Source organism: Podarcis pityusensis (genome assembly GCF_964106645.2).
Source record: "Podarcis pityusensis genome assembly, chromosome: 4".
In the NCBI taxonomy this organism is placed as follows: domain Eukaryota; kingdom Metazoa; phylum Chordata; class Lepidosauria; order Squamata; family Lacertidae; genus Podarcis; species Podarcis pityusensis.
The window spans coordinates 4,953,509-4,979,391 of record NC_138027.1 but is presented as its reverse complement, the minus strand read 5'-3'; the positions used below and the strand labels follow the sequence as shown (position 1 = coordinate 4,979,391).

Here is a 25,883-nt window from a genome sequence, read left to right as displayed (position 1 = left end):
AGTCCCAAGCCTTTGAACAAACCAGAGTGGCTGGGACAACCCATTAGCACATGGGTAGGCAAGCTAAGGCCCGGGGACCGGATCCAGCCCAGTTGCCTTCTGGATCTGGCCCGCAGACGGTCCAGGAATCGCCGTGTGGATTGGCATGGATCTGATCGTTTGGGCTGCACCACCGCTCGCGTTCAGCGGCGCCTCCTCCCTCCCTCCCCCTGGCTTCTCCCCACCCTCCCTAGAGCCGAGAGTAAGGGGGCTGGGCTTTGCTGCTGCCAGCCCCTCTCCGGAGCCCTTTCACACGCTGCTCATCATCCCGCCGCTGCCAGCCCCTGCTGCTCGCAATATGCTTTTCAACATCTACATGCAGCCGCTGGGAGAGACCATCAGGGGGTTTGGACTGGGTGTCCATCAATATGCAGATGATACCCAGCTCTACCTCTCTTTCAAATCGGAACCAGTGAAGGTGGTGAAGGTTCTGTGTGAATGTCTGGAGGCAGTTGGAGGATAGATGGCGGCTAATGGATTGAGGTTGAATCCTGACAAGACAGAAGTACTGTTTTGGGGGGACAGGAGGCGGGCGGGTGTGGAGGACTCCCTGGTCCTGAATGGGGTAACTGTGTCCCTGAAGGAGCAGGTGTGCAGCCTGGGAGTCATTTTGGACTCACGAATGTCCATGGAGGCCCAGGTCAATTCTGTGTCCAGGGCAGCTGTCTCCCAGCTCCATCTGGTACGGGGGATGAGACCCCTCCTGCCCGCAGACTGTCTTGCCAGAGTGGTGCATGCTCTGGTTATCTCCCGCTTGGACTACTGCATTGCGCTCGGTGGGGCTACCTTTGAAGGTGACTCGGAAAGTACAATTATTATTTTATTTTTTTTTAAACAATTTATTGGGTTTTACAATAGAAATAAACATAATAAACAATATAACATTTGTCTTAACAGTTTCACATTTTCTTTGGACTTCCTCACATCTCCCGCTCCCACTTTCATCGTTATAACATTTTGTCAGCAATTTATCATCTTATTTAGATTCTTATATCCCTTCTGTGTTTCATAATCTTATAGTTCTCGAAAGGGGTTAAATTTTCACAGTCTTACTTATTTTCTTAAAAACTTCTAAATTTAGTGGTGCTCAGTTATTTTGGTCTAGCATCTTATTTAGCATTCACTCAAATTACAATGTTTTTGTAAATAATTCTTAAATTTCTTCCAATCCTCCTCAATCCTCTCTTCTCCCAGGTCACGAATTCTGCCGGTCATTTCAGCCAATTCCATGTAGTCTATCAGTTGCATCTGCCATTCTTCCAGTGTGGGTAGATCTTGAGTTTTCCAGTGTTTTGCGAGAAGTATCCTTGCTGCTGTTGTTGCATACATAAAAAATGTCTGGTCCTTCTTTACCACCCCTTGGCCGACAATACCCAAAAGGAAAGCCTCTGGTTTCTTAGTGAAGGTATATTTAAATACCTTTTTCAATTCATTATAAATCATTTCCCAGAACGCCTTCACTTTAGGGCAAGTCCACCAGAGGTGGAAGAACGTTCCCTCACACTCTTTACATTTCCAACACTTATTATCAGACAGGTGGTAAATTTTTGCAAGTTTGACTGGGGTCATATACCATCTATAAATCATTTTCATTACATTTTCTTTCAGAGCGTTACATGCAGTAAATTTCAATCCATTTCTCCACAACCTTTCCCAGTCCTCAAACATGATATTATACCCAATGTCCTGTGCCCACCTTATCATAGCCGATTTAACCGTTTCATCTTGTGTATTCCATTTCAACAGCAAGTTATACATCCTTGAAAGTACCTTAATCTTTGGTTCTAACAATTCTGTTTCTAGTTTCGATTTCTCCACCTGGAACCCTAGTTTCTTATCATTTTTAAAAACTTCTTTAATCTGAGCGTAATGTAACCAATCTCGCACTTTGTCTTTCATTTTCTCCAAACTCTGCAATTTCCAATTATCTCCATCCTTTTCTAGTATTTCCCAATATTTTGGCCATTTAGCCTCCATATTGGGTCTTTTTCGGGCCTTAGCTTCCAGAGGTGAAAGCCACCTTGGTGTTTTATTTTCCAGCAAGTCTTTATATTTTGTCCAGACATTAAACAGTGATTTTCTGACAATATGGTTCTTAAAGGCCTTATTTGCTTTAACCTTGTCATACCATAAATATGCATGCCATCCAAAAGTATTGTTAAACCCTTCCAGATCTAACACATCAGTGTCTTCAAGAAGTAGCCAGTCTTTTAGCCAGCAGAACGCTGCGGCTTCATAATACAACTTTAGGTCTGGCAGGGCAAAGCCCCCTCTTTGTTTTGCGTCAGTTAGTATCTTAAACTTAATTCTGGGCTTTTTGCCCTGCCAGACAAACTTAGAAATATCTCTCTGCCACTTCTGAAAGCACTCCTTTTTGTCCAAAACCTGAAGTGTTTGAAATAAAAACAACATCCTTGGCAATACATTCATCTTGATAGCAGCAATTCGGCCTAACAAAGAAAGTTTCAATTTTGACCAACTATCTAAGTCTCTCTTAATTTCTGTCCAGCATTTTTCATAGTTGTCCTTAAATAGACTTAGATTTTTTGCTGTTATGTTTACCCCTAGGTATTTTACTTTCTTAACCACATTAAGTTCCGTCTCATTCTGAAACCGTTCTGACTCTGTATCAGTCAAATTTTTTCCCAAGACCTTAGTTTTCTGTTTATTTAATTTAAACCCAGCCACCCGACCAAAGTCATTAATCAGTTGTAATACTCTTTTCGTACTAGGCTCTGGCTTCTGCAGGGTCAAAACCAGGTCATCTGCAAAAGCTTTTAATTTGTATTGTTTCTGTCCGACCTGAATTCCTTCCACCAACCGATCCCCTCTAATCATGTTCAATAGCACTTCCAGAACCGAAATGAATAACAAAGGGGAGATAGGGCAACCTTGTCGTGTCCCTTTTTCAATTTTGAACTCTTCTGTAACCACATTATTAACTATCAATTTAGCTTTCTGTTCTGAATATATCGCCTCAATCCCATTCTCAAAACCCCGTCCCACTCCCATCTCTTTTAAATTTCCCATCATAAATTTCCAGGAGATATTGTCAAAGGCCTTCTCCGCATCTATAAAAATTAAAACTGCTTTTGTATTTATATCTGTTTGCAAAAGTTCCAAAATGTCAATAATGTTCCTTGTATTAGCAAACAGATGTCTACCTGGAAGAAAGCCGGCCTGGTCCTTATGAATTACTTCATTTAAAACTTTTTTAAATCTACTTGCCAAAATGTCTGCAAATATTTTGTAATCCACATTTAGAAGGGAGATGGGACGATAGTTCTTAAGTTGTGTCTTTTCAGCTTCCGACTTTGGTATTAATGTGATGAACGCTTCCTTCCACGACTCCGGTGCCCTCTTCCCCTCCATAATTTCATTGCTGACCTCCATCAAAGGTTGTATCAAATAGTCTTTTAATGTCTTATAGTACTTGGAAGTCAGCCCATCTGGCCCTGGAGATTTGCCGAGTTGCATGTTCTGAATGGCTTGTTCAATCTCCTGTCGTGTTATTTTAGAATTCAGGATTGTCCTATTTTCTTGTGACAATTTAGATAGTCCATTTTTTGCCAAAAATTGTTTAATCTCAACTTCGTCTTGCGGCCCTTGGGTGTATAGTTTTTTGAAGTATCTCTGGAAACACTTTCTAATGTCCACTGGATTCTGAATGTTTTTTCCATCAACCTCTAAGTTTGTAACCGTGTTTAATCTTTGTCTTCTCTTCAACTGCCAAGCTAGCAGTTTTCCACATTTATTCGCCGACTCAAACGTTTTTTGTTTCATTAATTTAACCTTCCATTCAATTTCCTGATTTATCAGTTTAGAATATTGTGTTTGATAAAGTTTAATTTCTCTCAGAGTTGGCTGTGACTTCGGATTCACTCTTAATTTCTTCTCTAATTCTTTTATTTTATCCAAGATCTTATCTTTTTTCTCATTTTGTGTTCTTTTCTTTACTGCATTCTGTTGTATCAAGAATCCCCTCATTACAGCTTTGCTTGCGTCCCAGACGATTCTTTTTTCCACCTTAGTATTCATATTTATCTCAAAGTAATCCTTCAAAACTTTTTGGGCCTTCTTAATAATTTCCTGATCTCTGAACAAATTGTCATTCATCTTCCATCTAAAGGATCCGGTTGGAAGTAATGTCATCTCCATCTTTACTGCATTATGGTCGGAACAGGTCTTTGGGCAGATTTCCACTTTTCTGACCTTAGGTGCCAGGCCTCTAGAAATCCATATTTGGTCGATTCTTGTCCAGGTCAGTTGGGCTTCAGAAAAGAATGTTCCCTCTCTTCCTAGTGGGTTCTTTGTCCTCCAAACATCAATCAAATCCATATTGTCTATCATTTCAAAAAAAGTTTTAGGTAGTCTGCCGTCTTTTGTAACATTTTGACTTTGTGACTTGTCCATGTTAGTTGATACGACCCCATTCATATCTCCCATCATTATGATGTTGTTGTAGTCCAGATAATCCAGCATTGTCTCCTGCAGCTTCTTGTAAAATTCCGATTTCCCTTCATTAGGTGCATAGATTCCTAATATCAACAGTTTCTCTCCTTGATATTGTATCTCAATAGCCAAAATTCTTCCATGTTCATCTTTAAATAAGAATTTGGGTGACAGGCTCTCTTTTGCATATATCACCACGCCTCTCTTCTTGACTTTATCCGACGATACAAATTCCTGGCCCAATCTTTTATTTATTAACACTTTTCTGTGGAGCCTCGTCACATGTGTTTCTTGTAAATCGGAAAGTACAATTAATCCAGAATGCGGCAGCTAGACTGGTGACTGGGAGCGGCCGCTGAGACAACATAACACCGGTCTTGAAAGACCTACACTGGCTCCCAGTACATTTCCGAGCACAATTCAAAGTGTTGGTGTTGACCTTTAAAGCCCTAAATGGCCTCTGCCCAGTAGACCTTAAGGAGCGTCTCCACCCCCATCGTCCATCCCGGACACTGAGGTCCAGTGCCGAGGGCCTTCTGGTGGTTCCCTCCCTGTGAGAAGCCAAGTTACAGGGAAGCAGGCAGAGGGCGTTCTCGGTAGTGGCACCCGCCCTGTGGAACGCCCTCCCACCAGATGTCAAAGAGAAAAATAACTACCAAACTTTTAGAAGACATCTGAAGGCAGCCCTGTTTAGGGAAGCATTTAATGTTTAATAGACTATTGTATTTTAATATTCTGTTGGAAGCCGCCCAGAGTGGCTGGGGAAACCCAGCCAGATGGGCGGGGTATAAATAATAAATTATTATTATTATCATTATTATAAGACACAGGTAAGCAGCCACCGGGGCTTGTCCGGTGCTGTGGAGAAAGGAGGGGAGAGTCGTGGGGGGTGGCCTACCTGAGTAGAATGTGTCCTTTTATTTAAAATGCATCCCTGTGTTATTTGTGGGAATTTGTCCATTCCCCCCCCCCCAAATATAGTCCAGCCCTCCACAAGGTCTGAGGGACAGTGGAACGGCCCCCTGCTGAAAAAATTTGCCGACCCCTGCATTAGCACATCCGGGAGGGGAAGGCAACCTCCGAGTTATTTTGAGGATGAGATGGGCACCATGGCACCCCAAGAGATACGGACCTACCTTGTCAGTCATTTCTTCTGCCAGAGCTTTTATCTCCTCCTCAAACGGGGGATCTTCATAATCAGAATCATCTGCGGAGACAGACCAGGCATAGTTGAACTATGGAACTCCTTGCCACAGGAGGCAGCGATGGCTATGAAAGAGGATTAAGCACGTTCATGGAGGAGGAGGAGGCTCTCCATGGCTACTAATCACCTTGGCTGTGAGTCCTGGAAGACCTGCTCCCTGCCTGAAGGACTTTTCCCAGCTGGTCCGGACTGACTCCAGCTGCAAAAGCTGAGGCTGCTGAACAGACTCTCGGACAGGGGTGTTGTTTAGGGGGTTCTGTTGGGGAGGGTTGTTGCTGCGGTATTATTTTTCTGCTGTTATTGATATCAATTTCATTGATATAATTTTATTATTGATATATTTTTTCTGCTGCTGATATTATTTTAAATATTATTATGAATATTTTATTCTTTTTTTTAAACCAATCTCAAAGCAGTTTACAAAATAGTAGACGATAACATTGTAACAGAGAAAGATGAACGACAAAAAGCTTCTGAAAGCTAAAACACCAACAGGCTATAAAAAACAGATTAAAACTGACACCAACCCATTTTTCTGCGATGTTGACATTTTGTGGGACGCACAAGAGTGACTTAGATTTCCAGGAATGCCCTATTGTGCACCTAGACCAAAATCTATTGTCTTTTCCAACTGGAAGAGGTTTTCCAAGGTTGGTGCTCGCTTGAGAGGTGCCAGAATGTATCGCATGCCCAGATTTCAAAACAGAACTTCACATTCAGAATCTGAACAGTGAAGTTGGGGAAAGCGGGCCGACTTCCAAATACCCCTTTCACAGAATCACAGAACCGCTGTGTTGGAAGGGAATGCCAAAGGGCATCTAGTCCAAACCCGCCCCCGCCCCCTGCAAAGGAGGGATCGCACAGCACTGAGCTTTCTCTTCCGCCAGTCACAGGCACTCACCCAAGTCCGTCTGGAAGAGGAGGGGGGGCTTCGAAGGGGGCTCAGGGGCGCCGGTCCGCTCCACAACCTTCAGGCGGGGAAAGAGCGCGGGAGGCTGCTCGGGATCTTGCAGGTCGTTTTTCACAGGAGGACTGGAATGAGAAACAACAGAGACCTCGCTTTAAAATCAGCCCCAAAGCTGGCATCGTTCTCCTGGCTCAGCCGCTTCATGAGCTCAGAAGAACATCCAAGGAGCCCAGCAGGATCAGGCCCTTGGGCCACTGAGTCCAGCATCCTGTTCTCGCAGGGTTCCTCTTGGGAGAAACCAGAAAGCAGGATTCGAACACAAGAGCAACGCTCCCCTCCTGCAGTTTCCAGAAGCATCGCTGCCTCCGACCATGGAGGCAAAACAGAGCCATTATGGCGGAAATCCCATAATTTAACCATGCACTGTGTCAAGAAGTTATTTCTTTCATCCGAATCCTACAATATTCAGCTTTACTGGGTTCTAGTTCTAGTCTTAAAAAGCAGAGTCATCACCTTGCCGACAAAGGTCCATATAGTTAAAGCTCTGGTTTTCCCAGTAGGGATATATGGAAGTGAGAGCTGGACCATAAAGAAGGCTGATTGCCAAAGAATGGATGCTTTTGAATTCTGGTGCTGGAGGAGACTCTTGAGAGTCCCATGGACTGCAAGAAGATCAAACCTCTCCATTCTGAAGGAAATCAGCCCTGAGTGCTCACTGGAAGGACAGATCCTGAAGCTGAGGCTCCAAGACTTTGGCCACCTCCTGAGAAGAGAAGACTCCCTGGAAAACACCCTGATGTTGGGAAAGATGGAGGGTACAAGGAGAAGGGGACGACAGAGGACCAGATGGTGGGACAGTGTTCTCGAAGCTACCAGCATGAGTTTGACCAAACTGCGGGAGGCAGTGGAAGACAGGAGTGCCTGGCGTGCTCTGGTCCAGGGGGTCACGAAGAGTGGGGCACGACTAAACGACTAAACAACAACAGGTCTTGTGCAAGAGGGAGAAAAGAAATATCTCAGTCCACCTGCCAAGAAAAATAAAGAACTTATTTATGTATGCTACAACAGCGGCAAGAGTCTTGTTAGCACAAGGATGGAAGAATGAGGAAATCCCAACTAAAGAACACTGGCAAGAAAAATTGGTGAGCTATGTGGAATTGGTCAAATTGACATACAAGCTGCGTGCGAAGGACAATCGTGTCTTCAAGGAAGAATGGGAACTTTTTACAAATTATTTAAAAAGACAACAAAATGATCTGGACTCCTTGGCAGGTTTTGAATAAACATCCACTAATTTATTAGTTGAACATTTGATAGATAAGGCTAAGAGGGGAGCTGAGGGAAGTCCTTGGGTGGGGGGGCGGAAGGGGGGAAATAATGTAACTGATTATTTGGATTGATAATTTGGTATGTTGAAATTGTTTAATAAAAATCATTTAATATGTATAATTATTATTATTTATTACTTATACCCCGCCCATCTGGCTGGGTTTCCCCAACCACTCTGGGCAGCTCCCAAGAGAATATTAAAAACATGATAAAATATCAAACACTAAAAACTTCCCTAAAGAGGGCTGCCTTCAGATGTCTTCTAAAAGTCAGATAGCTGTTTATTTCCTTGATATCTGCTGGGAGGGCGTTCCAAAGGGCGGGGGCCACTACCGAGAAGGCCCTCAAAAAACTATCCTCAATTTCTTCTTTGATGTCCCAATGGGACGGGTGATTCCCAGAGATCCTTGGGAGGATTTACTGTAAGCTGCTGAAACCCATGATAATAGCAGTACTCTATTTTTTTTATTACCTCTGTTTTAATAGATTCTCTTATTTGTACTTTTTAAATTCTATTAAATTACTTTGTAGAGTAAGTAATTTAAGGATATAAACAAACGTAATAAATAATAACAACAATATCACTAGTAATGTGGTGTCTTTATTGTAACAATCTGAATGTGAGCTTTTGCAGCAATTTAAAGAGAATAGAATGACAGAAAGGCAAACAGGAGAGTCAGAAAGGAACTCAAGGTGCCAGATTTTTTAAAAATGGGGCCAAGATCCTAGGAAGAGGCTTCTTATAACCCAATGGCTCACCTAAGACCAGCATCCCATCCTCAAAGTGGTCAATGGACCAACTGTGGAGGGAGGGCAGAGCCATCCTGCCTAGTAGCCATCGATAGCCCTCTCCTCCTTGAATTTGTCTAATCCTCTTTTAGAGAAGTGCCCAGTCGCCAACTGGCCAAGAGTCACCCTGTTGGCTCCCAGAGAAGAGGCACAAAGGAAGGTTTGTGCAACCAGAAAACGCAGCAAAATTAGACTTCCTTTGCTGTTGCAACTTCCCTCTCGCTGCCTTCCAAGCTCAGGGCGCCACGTGAGGAGGAAGCAGTGATTTACTTACTCTCTGGAAACGAGGAGGGGGGATCCCCCCCCGAGCAAAGCGGAAAAACTAAATCACTGGTTCCCCCCAAAATAAATCATCAGTTCCCCGTTCCCTTTTGCTACGAAGCTGGTTGGCCCCAGTGAAAATACACTGGACCTAGATGGGCTCTGCAATAGCTAGAATAGCTCAGTTGGTAGAGCTTGAGATTCTTAATCTCAGGGTTGTGGGTTCGAGCCCCACATTGCATGGCAGGGGGTTGGACTAGATGGCCTTTGGCGTCCCTTCCAAGGAGGTGCAAGGACACCTAGGGACACGCCGTTGTCACAAGGCCTAGATCTCCCTCTAGGGCAGACGTCACCAGCCTGGAGTGCTCTTGTAGTTTTTGGACTACAAATCCCATCAGTGCATGATGGTATGTGCCAGCTGGGACTGATGGGAGTTGTAGTCCAAAACATCAGGAGCACTGCAGTCTGGCAAAGGCTGCTTTACGTGCAAATGCAATGGAGGGGATCATAGAAGTGTAGAGTTGGAAGGGAACCCCAAGAATTTCTGCAATGAAAGAATCGCAGCTAATGAATTCCTGCCACCCAACCGCTGTCTAGGAACCTCCAACAAAGGAGACCCCAGCATCTTCCGAGGGAGTCCGTTCCATGGTCAGACAACCTTTGCCCTCAGGCATTTCTTCCTAATGTTTAGCCGGAAACATCCTTTCTTGCTACTTGAATCCATCCTTTCCAGGTCTGCCCTCCGGTGCAGCAGAAAACAAGCCTGCTCTGTCTTTCTACATTTTTAGCAGTTCTTATCTGTAAACCGGGACACAGGTGGCGCTGTGGGTTAAACCACAGAACCTAGGACTTGCCCATCAGAAGGTTGGCGGTTCGAATCCCCGCAACGGGGTGAGCTCCTGTTGCTCAGTCCCTGCTCCTGCCAACCTAGCAGTTCAAAAGCACATCAAAGTGCAAGTAGATAAATAGGTACCGCTCCGGCGGGAAGGTAAACGACGTTTCCATGCACTGCTCTGGTTCGCCAGAAGCGGCTTAGTCATGCTGGCCACATGACCCGGAAGCTGTACGCCAGCTCCCTCAGCCAATAAAGCAAGATGAGCGCCGCAACCCCAGAGTCGTCCTAATGACCTAATGGTCACGGGTCCCTTTACCTTTACCTTTTATCTGGAAACCACCTTGAGTTCTGTCAGGGAAAAGGTTGGAGAACGTATGGATAAATCCATCAGTCAATGAGACAGTCCTTCAGATAGTTGAAGACGGCTGTCATATCAACTCGCAGTCTCCTCTTTTCCAGGCTAAACATTAGGGCTGGGCAAGATGTCGATATATCATCCAAAACCGGTTTGAAGTCCGTATCGTGAGATCAGTTTCATACTTTTTGACCCGGCAATATATCGCAAATCATGATGTGTTTGTGTGCGCTATGCAAAAATCATGATGTGGGGGAAACCATCAAGCTAGTCAATGCCTCTACATAGCTGAAAACCAGATATCACCTTTACATAGCTCCATCCTTATTCCAGACATTGTGATATATTGGTATATCGCGATGCTTAAAGTAAAGGTAAAGGGACCCCTGACCATTAGGTCGAGTCGTGGCCGACTCTGGGGTTGCAGTACACATCTCGCTTTATTGGCCGAGGGAGCCGGCGTACAGCTTCCAGGTCATGTGGCCAGCAGGACTAAGCCGCTTCTGGCAAACCAGAGCAGTGCACAGAAACGCCGTTTACCTTCCTGCTGGAGTGGTACCTATTTATCTACTTGCATTTTGATGTGCTTTCGAAGTGCTAGGTTGGCAGGAGCTGGGACCGAGCAACGGGAGCTCACCCCCTCGCAGGGATTCGAACCGCCTACCTTCTGATCGGCACGTCCTAGGCTCTGTGGTTTAACCCACAGCGCCACCCGCGTCCCATATTGTGATGTTGAAAAACAGATATCGCCCAGTCCTAGTAAACATACCCAACTCGCTCAACCGATCCTCATCAGGCTTGGTCTCCAGACCTTTGATCATCTTGTTCAACCCTCTCTGCATATCTTCCAGCTGGTCAGTATCCTTCTTAAACTGGGGTGCCCAGTTCATGGCAGGGGGAGGTGTCCATTTCTTACACACACACACAGAGTCCACATGAGCTCAGAAAAAAATTCCCTTTACAAAAGAGGCTAGTTAGGTTTCCAAGTTAATTCAAGAGCAGAGATTTGAGAAGTTCTCTCTTCTCCAGTAGTAAGGGCACAACTTCAGGCTCTGTAGTTGTTCCCTTTTCCTAATCAGCAGTTTTTCTAGATCTCTGCAGCCACAGCAGACCCCATTAAACTAAGCCAGGCTGCTGCTGCTTTTCAGTTCTTTTAGCTTTTGCAAGGTTCCGCCTCCCAAAAATTACATTCTGCAATTCACTCGGCAGACCGTTCCTCCCTGGAGAAACCTCGTCCTGCAGTAAAACAGGTTCCCATGGCATCTGCAGACTCGAAACCTGCTTTTCCACTTGGCCGCTGGGATCCCTGCCAATCCACCACCGAGATCAGCAGCAACGAGAAACCCAGACAGAAGGGGAAAACAGGACTCACTTGAAAGCAACAAAACACAACCATCGGGCTTCTAAAACGATTCTTGCAAAAACATGCACACAGGCCTTAACTGGTCCAAAAAAAGAAAGAGGAACTATGGGTTGTTGTTTTTTTAAAAAGTGCAAACCGTTTTTTAAAATGTAGGTCTCTCATTGTTTTCTTAAGTACCGCGTTTTTCGCTCTATAAGACGCACCAGACCATAAGACGCACCTAGTTTTTGGAGGAGGAAAACAAGAAAAAAAATATTCTGAATCTCAGAAGCCAGAACAGCAAGAGGGATCGCTAAGCAGTGAAAGCAGCAATCCCTCTTGCTGTTCTGGCTTCTGGGATAGCTGCGCAGCCTGCATTCGCTCCATAAGACGCGCACACATTTTCCCTTACTTTTTAGGAGGGGAAAAGTGAGTCTTATAGAGCAAAAAATACGGTATCCTGTCTGAACAAAGATACATCGAGGATGGATTCTCGGCACTGATGGATCTTTCTTGGCAAAGGGGAGCATTTATTTATGTGGTTATTATTTAAAATACAGGGAGGGCGTCTGTTGGTGGAGAAGGGCATTCATCTCTCTAGCTGAGAGTTGGGGGGACGTCACTGTCCCCCAGGTAAGAGATGGGGTGGAAAGGATGGGGGTCAGTTTTTGACCTATGGCAGGATTTGTACCTGATTACAGTGGTACCTCGCGTTAAGAACTTAATTCGTTCAGGAGGTCCGTTCTTAACCTAAATGGCCATCCAACCTCCATTTAAAAACCTCCAGCAAAGCTGAGTCCATTCCACTGTCGAACAGCTTTCTATTATTACATGTGAACACCCATTTTCATTTGGTGATATTTATGAGATATTTTAAGATATATATTGCAGCTATGTTGCACTCTGGTGGTGTGTCACAATGGATTTCTTAGTCACACACACTGAGAAGAGCTGCCTATTGCTTATTTAAAAGGTGTGATTTTACTATTATCACCAAGAAGTTGCAGGCGGACATGGGATTTGTATTTTTAGGGAGAATGCACTGGTTTTTGTTGAGGTGTAAACCACACGAACAGAATTCCTGAAGCAGTACACAATCTTGTTATTATTATTAACCATATTGAACTTGCATACTCAGTGCTATTTTTCAAGAAAAACAGGTGCTGGAGCTCACATTCTCCCTCGTTCTCTTAGAATGGCAATGGCACCCACCTGAGAGGTGCCGGAATTGAGCTCCTGAGAGCTCCGCCTGGAAACAAAAGCCCTGTCTACGCTGCTCCAGGATACTGTATAAGTTTGTTGACTTATTGTTGACTGCTTCATATTTCAACAGAAATCTCTAAGCGGTTGGGGAAACCCTAAAAGTGGCAGTTTACAAAAGACGGCACAATACATGCCGAGTGTTCGCTGCAAGCCACCCCCCACAGCGCAGTGAAATGCGGAAAGCTACAGCAGACTCTCACCACATGTGCCATCGACAACTGCAAAAGAGGCCCCTGGCCAGTGGAGCAAGAGAAGGGTGGAAAGCCAAATGAACTCGTTTGTTGCAAAGTCCCCAAATGCAATAAGAGACTCCTGCCAAACGCCAGGGCCTGTTACAGAAATAGACAGAGAGGGAGGGGAGAGTGAGTTTATGCGCAAGGAGAGCGCACTGGGGGGAAACCTGTTGCCACATCCGGAAGATCAAATGTTGACCGAAGAGAGCAACTCCAAACAGAGTGGGAGGTTCCTGCCCTCCCCCCCCCCCAGAACACACACACACACACTTTAAAACAGCAGTTCTCAACCTGTGGGTCCCCAGATGTTGTAGGACTACAACTCGCATCATCGATACGATAATCTTTATTGTCACTGTCCCATACAGAACAACGAAATTGAAAAATCTACATCAGACATTCAAAAACCCACAAGCCTGCTATCCCAGCTATCCCAACCTGGTTAGCCCCTAAAAACTCTGATACCCCATTTTTAAATACAGTATACTCCCATACAGACCCCCTTACACTGCGTTTAAAACCAAAATCGCATTTGGGTAGAAACTGTTTCTCAGGCAGCTAGTCCTAGTCTTTATAACCCTGGACCTTCTTCCAGAAGACAGAAGCTGAAAAGAGATAATTTCCGGGGTGCGCACTATCCTGCGCTATCTCTGCAGCTTTCTTATGACACCTGGAAGCGTAGATTTGATCCAGGGTGGGAAGAGGGCACCCAATTATTCTCTCCGCAGTCTTTGCAACCCTGGACAGCATTATTTTTTCCCTGACCGTGCAGCTCCCAAACCACAGACCATAAGTTAATACACTCTCCACAGTACAATGGTAACATGGTAAAACAGGTCCTTTGAGAGATTGTTTTTCCGGAGGATTCTCAGAAAATATAACCTCTGCTGTGCTCTCTTCATCAGGTCTTTGCTGTTTTCTCCCCAGGTTAGGTCATCTCTCAACTCCATTCCCAGAAATCGAAACACCGAGACCTGTTCCACGCACTTCCCCTCAATAGTAAGTGGCCTTGCTAGCTAGGGGTGATGGGAGTTGTAGTCCAACAACATCTGGGGACCCACAGGTTGAGAAAGGCTGCTTTAAAAGAACAAAATCTCTCTCTCTCTCTCTCTCTCAATCTCTCTCTCTTTTTAAGAGTGGAACTGACCTGAATGCAAAGAACGGAGGAGATCAGAAGCAGCAAAAGAGGAATCCTGGCTGGCCTCATACAATCATAGAACTAGAGAGTTGGAAGGGACCCCCAGAGCTCATCAAGTCCAACCCCTGGGGTGCAAGAACCGCAGCTAAAGGGTCCCTGGCAAGTCCAAGCTGCAGCAGAGCCCACCTTACAGGGCTGGCGTCCAGGCTCTGGGGTTACCTCTGGGGTCACTTGTAGCCTGATGGGATTTGGGGGGGGCCGGACACCCTATTCTTGGCTCCCGGACAGCCAGCCTCTGGGCAGGCTAGGAGGGCAGTGGTGGAAGCTTACATGGGCAAATCCAAATGGGCCTGGCTCTCCCTGGGCTGCCGTCTCTATAGAAACGAGCTTCAGCCATCCATGCAGGAAACAAAGAGGCAGTAATCCTTGCTCCGAGAGGCTGAATGGAAAAGGTGTGCCAAGCCAGAGGGTACCGTCGAGCTCATAAAACTTTGGGTAGAGTTCTTATCGCGGCAAAACGGAAGAGTAATGAAATTCCCTCTATACAAGATTGGGTTCAAAAGCTGACAGAATATGCAGAATTCGACGGTCTATCAGAAAAAAATAAAGAATAAATCAAAACAGGAATTTGTTTCAAAATGGGAGGTTTTCAAAGAATATTTGAACTATAAATACAGTAAACTCGGTCGTGGCATTCGAGGAACTTCAGTAACAGTTGCAAGGCAGATATAAGAATTAAGATATATTAAGAAAAAGTTTAATGATGATAAAAGTGTGTATTGGCAATAAGTTATATGAAATTGAAATACGGAATAGACGGGAGGTTGGGTCTTTAGCGTTAAGACCAATTTACGTCCTATTGTTTAAGAAAATTCTGTGTCTATGGTTATTCCTGTGTGGAATTCGGTATTTGTGTTTTCTCTTTTTTCTTTTCTTGCTGTATCAATAATTATAATGATAAAACCTTTGGGCAGAAGCTCTGCGCCACCTTCACACGCATTTGGGGAAAGGGGTCTGGCCATCGCAGCGCTAAAAGTGTGCCGAAAATGAGCACCAGCACCCCATCTTGCAGGGGGCGGAACAAAATGCATTTTGGGTGCAAATGCAATGCCAAATGAATGCCGATTAGCCAGACACAATGAGGGCAAGAGCTGCAGCGAGCCTGCCTGCGAGACGCCTTCTTGTTTCCGTATCTAGAGGTTTCTGCTCAATTTATATTGCAAAGTATGATTAGATTCATATTCGGCCCTTCGTCACAAGAGCTTCATACAAGGTAAAAACACAAGTAAATTGTTAAAATAAAATAAAATAAAAGCAATAACCCCCCTCCCCACTTCCCACAAAGACATTTAAAAGGCTGTAGAATATCAATCAGACAAAGTACATAGCTTGAAAAAATAATGGGAGATGTAACAGAAGCTATCTGACTACTAAGCCAGCTATGAGATCACCCTTACAACTTTGTGCAAAGTGATAACCAGCAACCCAGGGGAGCTTACTTCCGTCAAAGCAGCATAGGATTGCAGAGTTGGAAGGAACCCCAAAGGCCATCTAGTCCAACCCCCGTAATGCAGGAATCTCAGTTTGATCATCCATGACAGATGACCATCCAAGCTTTGCTCAAAAGGAAGGACAGTCAACAAACTCCCGAGGGAGACCATTCAGCTGACTGGCAGGAAGTTCTTCCTTATATTTAGTTGGAATCTCCTTTCTTGCAACTTGAAGCCATGGGTTCGAGTCCTACCCTCCATAGCAGGAGAAAACGAAGCCTGCTCCCTCCTCCATGTGACAGGCCTTCAGATATTTGAAGAGTGCTATCCTATCTCCTCTGAGTCTCCCCTTTTCCAGGCTAAACATACCCAGCTCCTTCAACCATTCTTCATCAGGCATCCTTTCCAGACCCTGGATGTTGGTCACTCTACTCTGCCCACCTTCCAGCTTGTCAACATCCTTCTTAAATTGTGGTGCCCAGAATTGGACCCAGTATTCCAGATGGGGTCTGACCACAGCAGAATACAGTGGTACCATTACTTCCCTTGATCGGGACACTAGACTTTGAGTAAACTGTTGTTTTAAACCACAGTTCCCCCCCCCTCAGTGTCTCCCCCTTCTCATGCCCATGCTATGGCCATTGGTTTGATGCAACCTGCCTTCCCTTTGCTCCCCTACCGACCCTTGACTTTGTGCAAATCCAGGATTGTAATACAGCCCTACAAATCCTCCAATGGGAGCAGTGTGACGACAGCCTTGCATTTTTATGGATATAGGCAGAAAATCTGCCAGGAGTCAAGCACATTTTGCACCTGGCTATGGGCCACTTGCAACCAAGGGAGGATGCCCAGGTGCCAGGCAAGCACCAAGCAGACACATGACGTCTCCTGCACCTGGATCCTTGGATCTTGCCCGTTTTCACACACTAGCAACACATCCTATAGAATTCTATCTGTTATATTTTATCTGAACAATCAAAACGAATTTCAGGAACCAAAAAGGTCATACTGAAATACCTTGGAACCTGGGAAGTCAAACGGAATCTGTTCCAGAAGTCCATTCAACTTCCAAAACATGCGGCTTCCGATTGGCTGAAGGAGGCTCCTGCAGCCGGGCGTTCGGCTTCCAAAAAGCATTCGAAAACTGGAATGCTCACTTCCGGGTTTCGATCGTTCGGGAGCCGATTTATTCAGGAGGCAAGGCATTCGAGATCCAAGGCACGACTGTACAGTCATACCTCGGATTGCGAACGTGATCCGTGTGGGAGGCACGTTTGCAACCCACAGCGTTCAAAGCCTGAAGCACCGCATCTGCGCACGCGCAATTCGGCACTTCTGCGCATGTGTGTGACATCATTTTGCGCTTCTGCGCATGCGCCGAAACCCGAAAGTAACCCGTTCCAGTACTTCCGGGTTCGGCACGGTCCGCAACCCGAAAACACGCAACCCGCAGCGTTCGTAACCCAAGATATGACTGTATACGACTTTTGTGCCGTCTGGCCCCAAAATGACAGCTAGGCATTCTGTTTTGGCAACTTTAACCCTGGTTTAAGGAGCCATTTGGTGCCTAGCTTATATACCTAAGTTTCTAACACTGCATATATGTTTCTATTCTATGGTAAGAGATTCCTCGGGACGCGGGTGGCACTGTGGGTTAAACCACAGGGCCTAGGACCTGCAGATCAGAAGGTCAGCGGTTTGAATCCCTGTGACGGGGTGAGCTCCCGTTGCTCGGTCCCTGCTCCTGCCAACCTAGCAGTTCAAAAGCACGTCAAAGTGCAAGTAGATAAATAGGTACCGCTCCAGCGGGAAGGTAAACGGCGTTTCTGTGCGCTGCTCTGGTTTGCCAGAAGCGGCTTAGTCATGCTGGCCACATGACCTGGAAGCTGTACGCCAGCTCCCTCGGCAAGTAAAGCGAGATGAGCGCCGCAACCCCAGAGTCGGCCACGACTGGACCTAATGGTCAGGGGTCCCTTTACCTTTTAAGAGATTTCTATATGAAATAAACAACCATGTTTAGGAATGCCTCTACCCAAAGACGCATCTTGGTGTGTATTAAACTTCACGATGCACTCAAGGGTGGAAACATGCAGAGGGTCAGAGAGTTGGTGACCCCCAGTCTGTGCTGCCCATTGTTCCTAAATGCATATGGAAAAGACTTGCCCTCTCTGCACCCAAATTAGCGCTGTCTGAGAGAGCCCTAAATATAGACGCCGGAGAGGGCAAAGGAGACGGAGAGGCCAAGCAGACCACAAGCTGGAGAGAAAAAGCTGAAAGAAACTCCCCTCTCCCCAAACTAAGCACCCGCCTCAGCTGCAGGAACAGGGCCTCCCTTGTCTCCCGACAGCACTGGCCGCAAAAAAGAGCCACAATCCTGTTAATTATTTCCTTACAGCCCTGTCATTAGGTTCTGGGAAGATGGAGACGGGAATAACCCAAGCCAGCTCCTTGTGTCTCAAGGCTGCTTTCTAGGCTGGTGGAATTGCAGAGTTGGAAGGGGCCCCCCGAAGGTCATCAAGTCCAACCCCCTGCATTTAGGAATCTGGCCGCACTGGGCGAATTAAGAATGTGGGCCGCAATCTTCATAATTCGTTTGGGGAGAAGGAGAGAGGAAAGCCATTTGTTTAAGGTGGAATCGCAGAAGGCAACCAAAAAGCACCTAGTCGACTGCTCCCCCTGCAACGCTGGAATCACAACTGAATTAAATGGCCGCTTCTTGTAGATAAAAAAAAAAAAATCCCTGTTCCCTTGCCAGGAAAGGATAATTTCTAGCTCATAAGCATTAAATGCAGCATTAATTCCGGCTTGGTGCTGCCTACACTAGGGTTACCAGATGTCCCCATTTCCCGGGGACAGTCCCCAGATTCGCGAATAAGTCCCCGGACAAATTCCATCCCCGGAATGTCCCCGGGTTTCATCTAATGTCCCCGGGAAATGCAGCAGCGGCAGTCTCAGCAGCCTGGAGGAGCTGGCTCTGGCTGGCTTCAGGAGCTGCTCGGAAGTCCCCATGTGATGGTGGTGCAGGGGCTCAAAGACGCAGCTTCCGGGCTGCCTCCACCTTCCCTGACCCCAGCAACTAAGCTGTGAAGGGAGGCTTCATGCTGCCTATAGGAGCAGCCTCCCAACTCCTACTTGCGTGCAAGCAGGGTGGGGATCTCTCAGCTGTGAAGGGAGGCTTCACACTGCCTATCAGAGCTTGTGTGCAAGCCGGAGGGGGCAGGGACCTCTCATTTAGGCATCGGGAAGCCTCCCTTCCCAGCTGAGGGATCCCCACCACCTCCTCCTTGCATGCAAGTAGGAATGGGATTGGGGCCGCTCTGATGGGAAAGGAGGCATCGCGCTGCCTGAGAGATCCCTGCCTCCTCCTGCTTGCACGCAAGTAGGAGTTGGGATAGAATCATAGAATCATAGAGTTGGAAGAGACCACAAGGGCCATCGAGTCCAACCCCCTGCCAAGCAGGAAACACCATCAGAGCACTCCTGACATATGGTTGTCAAGCCTCTGCTTAAAGACCTCCAAAGAAGGAGACTCCACCACACTCCTTGGCAGCAAATTCCACTGTCAAACAGCTCTTACTGTCAGGAAGTTCTTCCTAATGTTTAGGTGGAATCTTCTTTCTTGTAGTTTGGATCCATTGCTCCGTGTCCGTTTCTCTGGAGCAGCAGAAAACAACCTTTCTCCCTCCTCTATGTGACATCCTTTTATATCTTTGAACATGGCTATCATATCACCCCTTAACCTCCTCTTCTCCAGGCTAAACATGCCCAGCTCCCTTAGCCGTTCCTCATAAGGCATCGTTTCCAGGCCTTTGACCATTTTGGTTGCCCTCCTCTGGACACGTTCCAGTTTGTCAGTGTCCTTCTTGAACTGTGGTGCCCAGAACTGGACACAGTACTCCAGGTGAGGTCTGACCAGAGCAGAATACAGTGGCACTATTACTTCCCTTGATCTAGATGCTATACTCCTATTGATGCAGCCCAGAATTGCATTGGCATTTTTAGCTGCCGCGTCACACTGTTGGCTCATGTCAAGTTTGTGGTCAACCAAGACTCCTAGATCCTTTTCACATGTACTGCTCTCAAGCCAGCTGTCCCCCATCTTGTATTTGTGCCTCTCATTTTTTTTGCCCAAGTGCAATACTTTACATTTCTGCATGGGGATGGGGCTGCTCTGAAAGGCAGTGTGAACCCTCCCTTCCCAGCTGAGGGATCCCCGCCCCCTCCTGTTTGCACACAAGTAGGAATGGGATTGGGGCTGCTCCGATGAGAAGGGAGGCATCGCGCTGCCCGAGCCTTGCCGCTGCTCTTGGCCTTCCTTCTTCGCCTTCCATGCCTGACCCACCGCGCTGCGCTTCCCCATCACCACCACCGAAGAACCAACAACCCAGGGGCTGCCCAGGCTCATGGAGAAAGGAGATAGATGCCTCGGAGGAAGGGGAAACGTGGCGGTTGAGGTCAAGGTGGTGGCCGCCCTCTGCCACCTCCATCGCTGCAGCATCAACATCCCGAACATGTAGTATTTATTTATTTGAAGTGTCCCCGGATTCATTGAAAAAGATCTGGTAACCTTAGCCTACGCTGGCTGGCAGTAGCTCTCCAGAATTTCAAACAGGCTTTTCTCCGAGCCGTACCTGGAGTCACCGGGGACTGAATTTGGGGTCTTCTGCATGCATCGCAGGTGCTATTGTTGTCGGCACCCGTCTTTCTCGGGAGACAGTGGAGGAACGTGCCTTTGGGAGTCAAACTGCTGGGAGGTTGCAGCACCTGCTGTTGCTGTAGCGACCGTTACAGGAGAGACATGTTTTGTTGCAGCCGGGCCAGATGAAGGTGTTCTGTTGTGCTGCTTCAGATACACCTGGGCGTTTGGTCTTTCTGCACTCCTCCCAGCGGTCATTCCTCCTCTGGTCACTGCTGTGGATGCACAACCTGTCTCCAGGCACTGCAGTCATCCGCGAGGGATTCCCACACAGTGGTGTTTCTGTTGCCAGCCTTTGTGACGTTGCACAATCTTTGTGGACCGTTAGGTCTATAAGCTGGGCGCCAAATGGCTCCTTAAACCAGGGTTAGGTAAAGGTAAAGGGACCCCTGACCATTAGGTCCAGTCGTGACCGACTCTGGGGTTGCGGCGCTCATCTCACTTTAGTGGCCAAGGGAGCCGGCGTACAGCTTCCGGGTCATGTGGCCAGCATGACTAAGCTGCTTCTGGCAAACCAGAGCAGCGCACAGAAACGCCGTTTACCTTCCCGCCAGAGTGGTACCTATTTATCTACTTGCACTTTTGTGCTTTCGAACTGCTGGGTTGGCAGGAGCAGGGACCGAGCAACGGGAGCTCACTCTGTCGCGGGGATTCAAACCACCAACCTTCTGATCAGCAAGTCCTAGGCTCTGTGGTTTAACCCACAGCGCCACCCGCGTCCCCTAAACCAGGGTTACAGTCGCCAAAACAGAATGCCCAGTGCCATTTTGGGGCCAGATGGCACAAAAGTCATATATTTCAGTATGTTTCCTGAAATTCGTTCTGATTGTTCAGATAAAATGTAACTGATAGAATTCTACAGGATGCGTTGCTAGTTTCTGAAAACAGTCCTGATCCGAAGACCCCCAGGCATGCAGCTCCCGATGGTGGAGACGCCAGGCATCATCCTGGCACCTGGGCATCTTCACTTGGGGTTCTGTTCTCTGCCCCATCTTCAGTAAAGGCCTTTTCAGTGGTGGCTCCACAAAGGGAGATCTCTTGGGAGATCCGCTAAGCTCCCCCTTGGCCCGTTTTGGGGTAGGTCTAAGAAACATTTTTTTATCCGGACTGGAATAAATACGTGAATTATTTGAAAAGCAATTGTAATCAACAGATGACACTAATAGGATTGCAAGAAGTTTTGTAAGGAGGACTAAGCGAAATATTGCAGAGAAAATTATGATGAGAATTATTAGTGAAGGACTATTAAAAGTAATAGTGAAATTAATGAAATGCAGATTAAGTGATAATGATTAAAAAATCTACAGATGTAGTTGATGGAAGTCCAAAGCATTGTATAAGAAAATATGGTATAAGATTTTTGGAAAATATATGTAAAAATGAATATATAAAGGAACAGTTTTTATCCGAAAGGCATGTTCTCATTTATTGCTGCTCCTTAAATATGTGTGTGTGTGTGTGTGTGTGTGTGAACAAATCATATTTATTTATTTCATAAAATTTATACCCTGCTTGATTGTAAAAACAAAAAACTCAAAGCATTTTACAAAAGAGATAAAAGAATAAAATGATCAATAAAAATCAAATTATCAATAAAAATCATGGGAAATCCTGAGGTTAACAGTGAAAAGCCAACTTTGGGGGGGAAAACACCCTGTGTTTCTGTGTAGACTGCAACATATGCATTTTCCAGCCTATTCAATATTGTTTTATGGAATAATTAAAATTTTAAGTAGGGGGCGGCACGTTAGTTAATCAATCGACTGAATTGATTAACACGGGAATAACCATTTTGGAGTTCTTTGGGTGGGGGAAGAACATACATTCTCTATCCCAGCCTCCACCAACCTGGTTCCCGCCAGATGTTTTTGGACTACAACTCCCAGCTGGCTAGGAGGGCTCCAGGCTGATAAAATACATTTTCATTTGATTTGTTATCGAAGATTCCTTTCAGCAGCCAGAAAAGCCCCAATAAATCCTAGCCATCTTTCACCCATGTTTATCATGACAGGGGAAAATATCCCAGTCCAGAATCAATAACCCTGATAAGTGATTGACGGGGAACTTTAGATTCCTGCATTGCAGGGGGTTGGTCTAGAATTATGATCTTTGGGGGTCCCTCCTGATTCCACAATTCTGTGATTCTGCCAGCACCCTCTCAATCTTGGAGCATCAGCGAGGCTCCTGGGGGCCGACTCTTCACAAAGCTTCAACAAAGTTTCCCAACTTCTACACACATATAAATCTCATAGAACCTCAGACCTTCCAGGAACAAAGCCCCAAACTGGGAGAAACCAAGCAGCTTAAAAGAATAAATAAATCCACATCAAGAAAGTTACATTTCTCCCTCTCCCCTACACAAGGCGATGTTTTCCCCACCCACCCCACAAAAGCCCCAAATCTCCTTCCAAAATATGTCGACACAGAGCAGTTTTCAACAGCCCGGAGGCGAGATCAATAGCGGTAAATCAGAAAAAAAGGCAGACAGGCAGCCTGCTAAAGAGGCAGAGAGAGTTAACAGCATCGACCCACACAAAGCAAAAGTCATGCCTCTCCTTTGCTGCTTTGCTTTCAGCTCCTTGCTTTGCAAAAAGGAGACAAGTCCAAGTTTGTCCTCAGATCTGTTACCTGGGGGAAGTGGCGGCGAAGGCGGAGACCTCTGCAGTCCCGTGGCAGGCAGGCTGGCTCCCAAATGCCAGCGGGGCACAAGAGAGCAGCGAAAAAGGGGGCGCCCCTCTTCTGTCCTTTTGTCTCAAAGATTCCCCCTTTAGAGAGCTGCCCCAGAGAAAAAGAAAGAGAGAGAAAGGGAGAGAAAGGGAGCCCCCCTCCAGATGAACTGGAAAAGCCAAGAGACCACAACCTTTGCAGAGCAAACTTTTTCTTGTTGCTTTCGGCAAAAGCGCTTCCTGATAGGACTTCCTGAAAATTGCAGAGAGAGACAGCGGACAGGCTGCTTTAAAGAGAGAGAATATGAAAGTGGGAGAGAGAAAGCAACAGCACCCAGAATCCACCACGGCTGACAGACTTCCTCCTCTCGCAGAAACTTCTTTTCACTCTCCTTTTTTGTTTTTTGCACAGACCCCGGAGGTTCTGAAGGGTCTGGCCTTGAAAGAGAGAGAGAGAGAGAGAGAGAGAGAGAGAGAGAGAGAGAAGGCAATCTGCTTTGCTCAGAAACAAGAGGGCTGCAAGACAGAAGCAACCTGTGTTTAAAAGTGTCTGTCTTTTGCTTTGTAATTGCTATGACATTTTAAGGGTGCACACACTGCACAGAAAACCATTCCTTCACCCTTGGGCGTTTTGGGAAACAAACCCTGAGAAAACTGTCCTTTATTTTAGCACACAAATCAATCCCAAAAGCCATCTTGTCTCTCCTAATGACTCGAAGTGTTTCCTCTGCAGAAGGAAATGCCTTTCCTTTGATAAACTTTCCCCAGTTCTTTTCACTTACCAAATCCTACAGATCCTGTTTTAAGGGCATATTTGGTATATGGGTAGGGTGGGCGTGAACTAAAATGGACGGGAATGGGCGAATTCAGTTCGGATGACTATCATATCTACTACTGTGGGCAAGAAACTCATAAAAGAAATGGAGTGGCCCTCATAGTCAACAAAAGAGTGGCGAAAGCTGTACTGGGATGCAATCTCAAAAATGATAGAATGATCTCGATACGAATCCAAGGCAGACCTTTTAACATCACAGTAATCCAAGTTTATGCACCAACTACCAGTGCTGAAGAAACTGAAATTGACCAATTCTATGAAGACTTACAACACCTTATAGAATTGACACCAAAGAAGGATGTTCTTCTCATTATAGGGGATTGGAATGCTAAAGTGGGGAGTCAAGAGATAAAAGGAACAACTGGCAAGTTTGGCCTTGGAGTTCAAAACGAAGCAGGGCAAAGGCTAATAGAGTTCTGCCAAGAGAACAAGCTGGTCATCACAAACACTCTTTTCCAACAACACAAGAGACAACTCTACACATGGACATCACCAGGTTGGCAGCATCGAAATCAGATTGATTATATTCTCTGCAGCCAAAGATGGAGAAGCTCTATACAGTCAGCAAAAACAAGACCTGGAGCTGACTGTGGCTCAGATCATCAGCTTCTTATAGCAAAATTCAAGCTTAAACTGAAGAAAGTAGGAAAAACCACTGGGCCAGTAAGATACAATCTAAACCAAATCCCTTATGAATACACAGTGGAAGTGAGGAACAGGTTTAAGGATTTAGATTTGCTGGACAGAGTGCCTGAAGAACTATGGGTGGAGGCTCGCAACATTATACAGGAGGCAGCAACTAAAACCATCCCAGTGAAAAGGAAATGCAAGAAAGCAAAGTGGCTGTCCCAACGAGGCCTTACAAATAGCGGGAGAGAGAAGGCAAGCAAAATGCGAGGGAGATAGTGAAAGATACAGGAAATTGAATGCAGATTTCCAAAGAATAGCAAGGGGAGACAAGAAGGCCTTCTTAAACGAGCAATGCAAAGAAATAGAGGAAAACAACAGAATGGGAAGAACCAGAGATCTGTTCAAGAAAATCGGAAATATGAAAGGAACATTTTGTACAAAGATTACCATAATAAAGGACAAAAGTGGTTAGGACCTAACAGAAGCAGAAGACATCAAGAAGAGGTGGCAAGAATACACAGAGGAATTATACCACAAAGATATGGATGTCTCGTACACCCCAGGTAGTGTGGTTGCTGACCTTGAGCCAGACATCCTGGAGAGTGAAGTCAAATGGGCCTTAGAAAGCACTGCAAATAACAAGGCCAGTGGAAGTGATGGTATTCCAGCTGAACTACTTAAAATTTTAAAAGATGATGCTGTTAAGGTGCTACACTCAATATGCCAGCAAGTTTGGAAAACTCAGCAGTGGCCAGAAGATTGGAGAAGATCAGTCTACATCCCAATCCCAAAGAAGGGCAGTGCCAAAGAATGCTCCAACTACCGCACAATTGCTCTCATTTCACATGCTAGCAAGGTTATGCTTAAAATTCTACAAGGAAGGCTCAAGCAGTATATGGACCGAGAACTCCCAGAAGTGCAAGCTGGATTTAGAAGAGGCAGAGGAACCAGAGACCAAATTGCAAACATGCGCTGGATTATGGAGAAAGCTAGAGAGTTCCAGAAAGACATCTACTTCTGCTTCATTGACTATGCAAAAGCCTTTGACACAGCAAACTATGGCAAGTTCTTAAAGAAATAGGGGTGCCTGATCACCTCAACTGCGAAATCTCTGTGTGGGACAAGAAGCTACAGTTAGAACTGGATAAGGAACAACTGATTGGTTCAAAATTGGGAAAGGAGTACGACAAGGCTGTATATTGTCTCCCTGCTTATTTAACTTATATGCAGAATTCATCATGCGAAAGGCTGGGCTGGATGAATCCCAAGCCGGAATTAAGATTGCCGGAAGAAATATCAACAACCTCAGATATGCAGATGACACAACCTTGATGGCAGAAAGTGAGGAGGAATTAAAGAACCTTTTATTGAGGGTGAAAGAGGAGAGCGCAAAATATGGTCTGAAGCTCAACATCAAAA

General features: G+C 45.9%; 1 protein-coding gene across 8 annotated transcripts in view; it reads right to left on the bottom strand.

Annotated features, from left to right (window-relative positions):
- Positions 1–25,883, bottom strand: part of ARAP1 (ArfGAP with RhoGAP domain, ankyrin repeat and PH domain 1) — a 149,993-nt gene that overhangs the window by 79,113 nt on the left and 44,997 nt on the right. For 7 of the 8 annotated variants that reach the window (XR_013985098.1, XM_081001768.1, XM_081001764.1 and 4 more), the window contains 2 exons: positions 6,597–6,727; positions 5,628–5,698 (listed from right to left, as the gene is read on the bottom strand). Coding sequence is in view for 7 of the 8 variants with exons in the window: in XM_081001768.1 (XP_080857894.1) it covers positions 5,628–5,698; positions 6,597–6,727 (202 nt within the window). In the remaining variant the exon portion in view is untranslated. Of the gene's footprint in view, positions 1–5,627; positions 5,699–6,596; positions 6,728–14,156; positions 14,275–25,883 lie in introns of those variants that run through there. The other variant, XM_081001770.1, reaches the window with a different exon arrangement.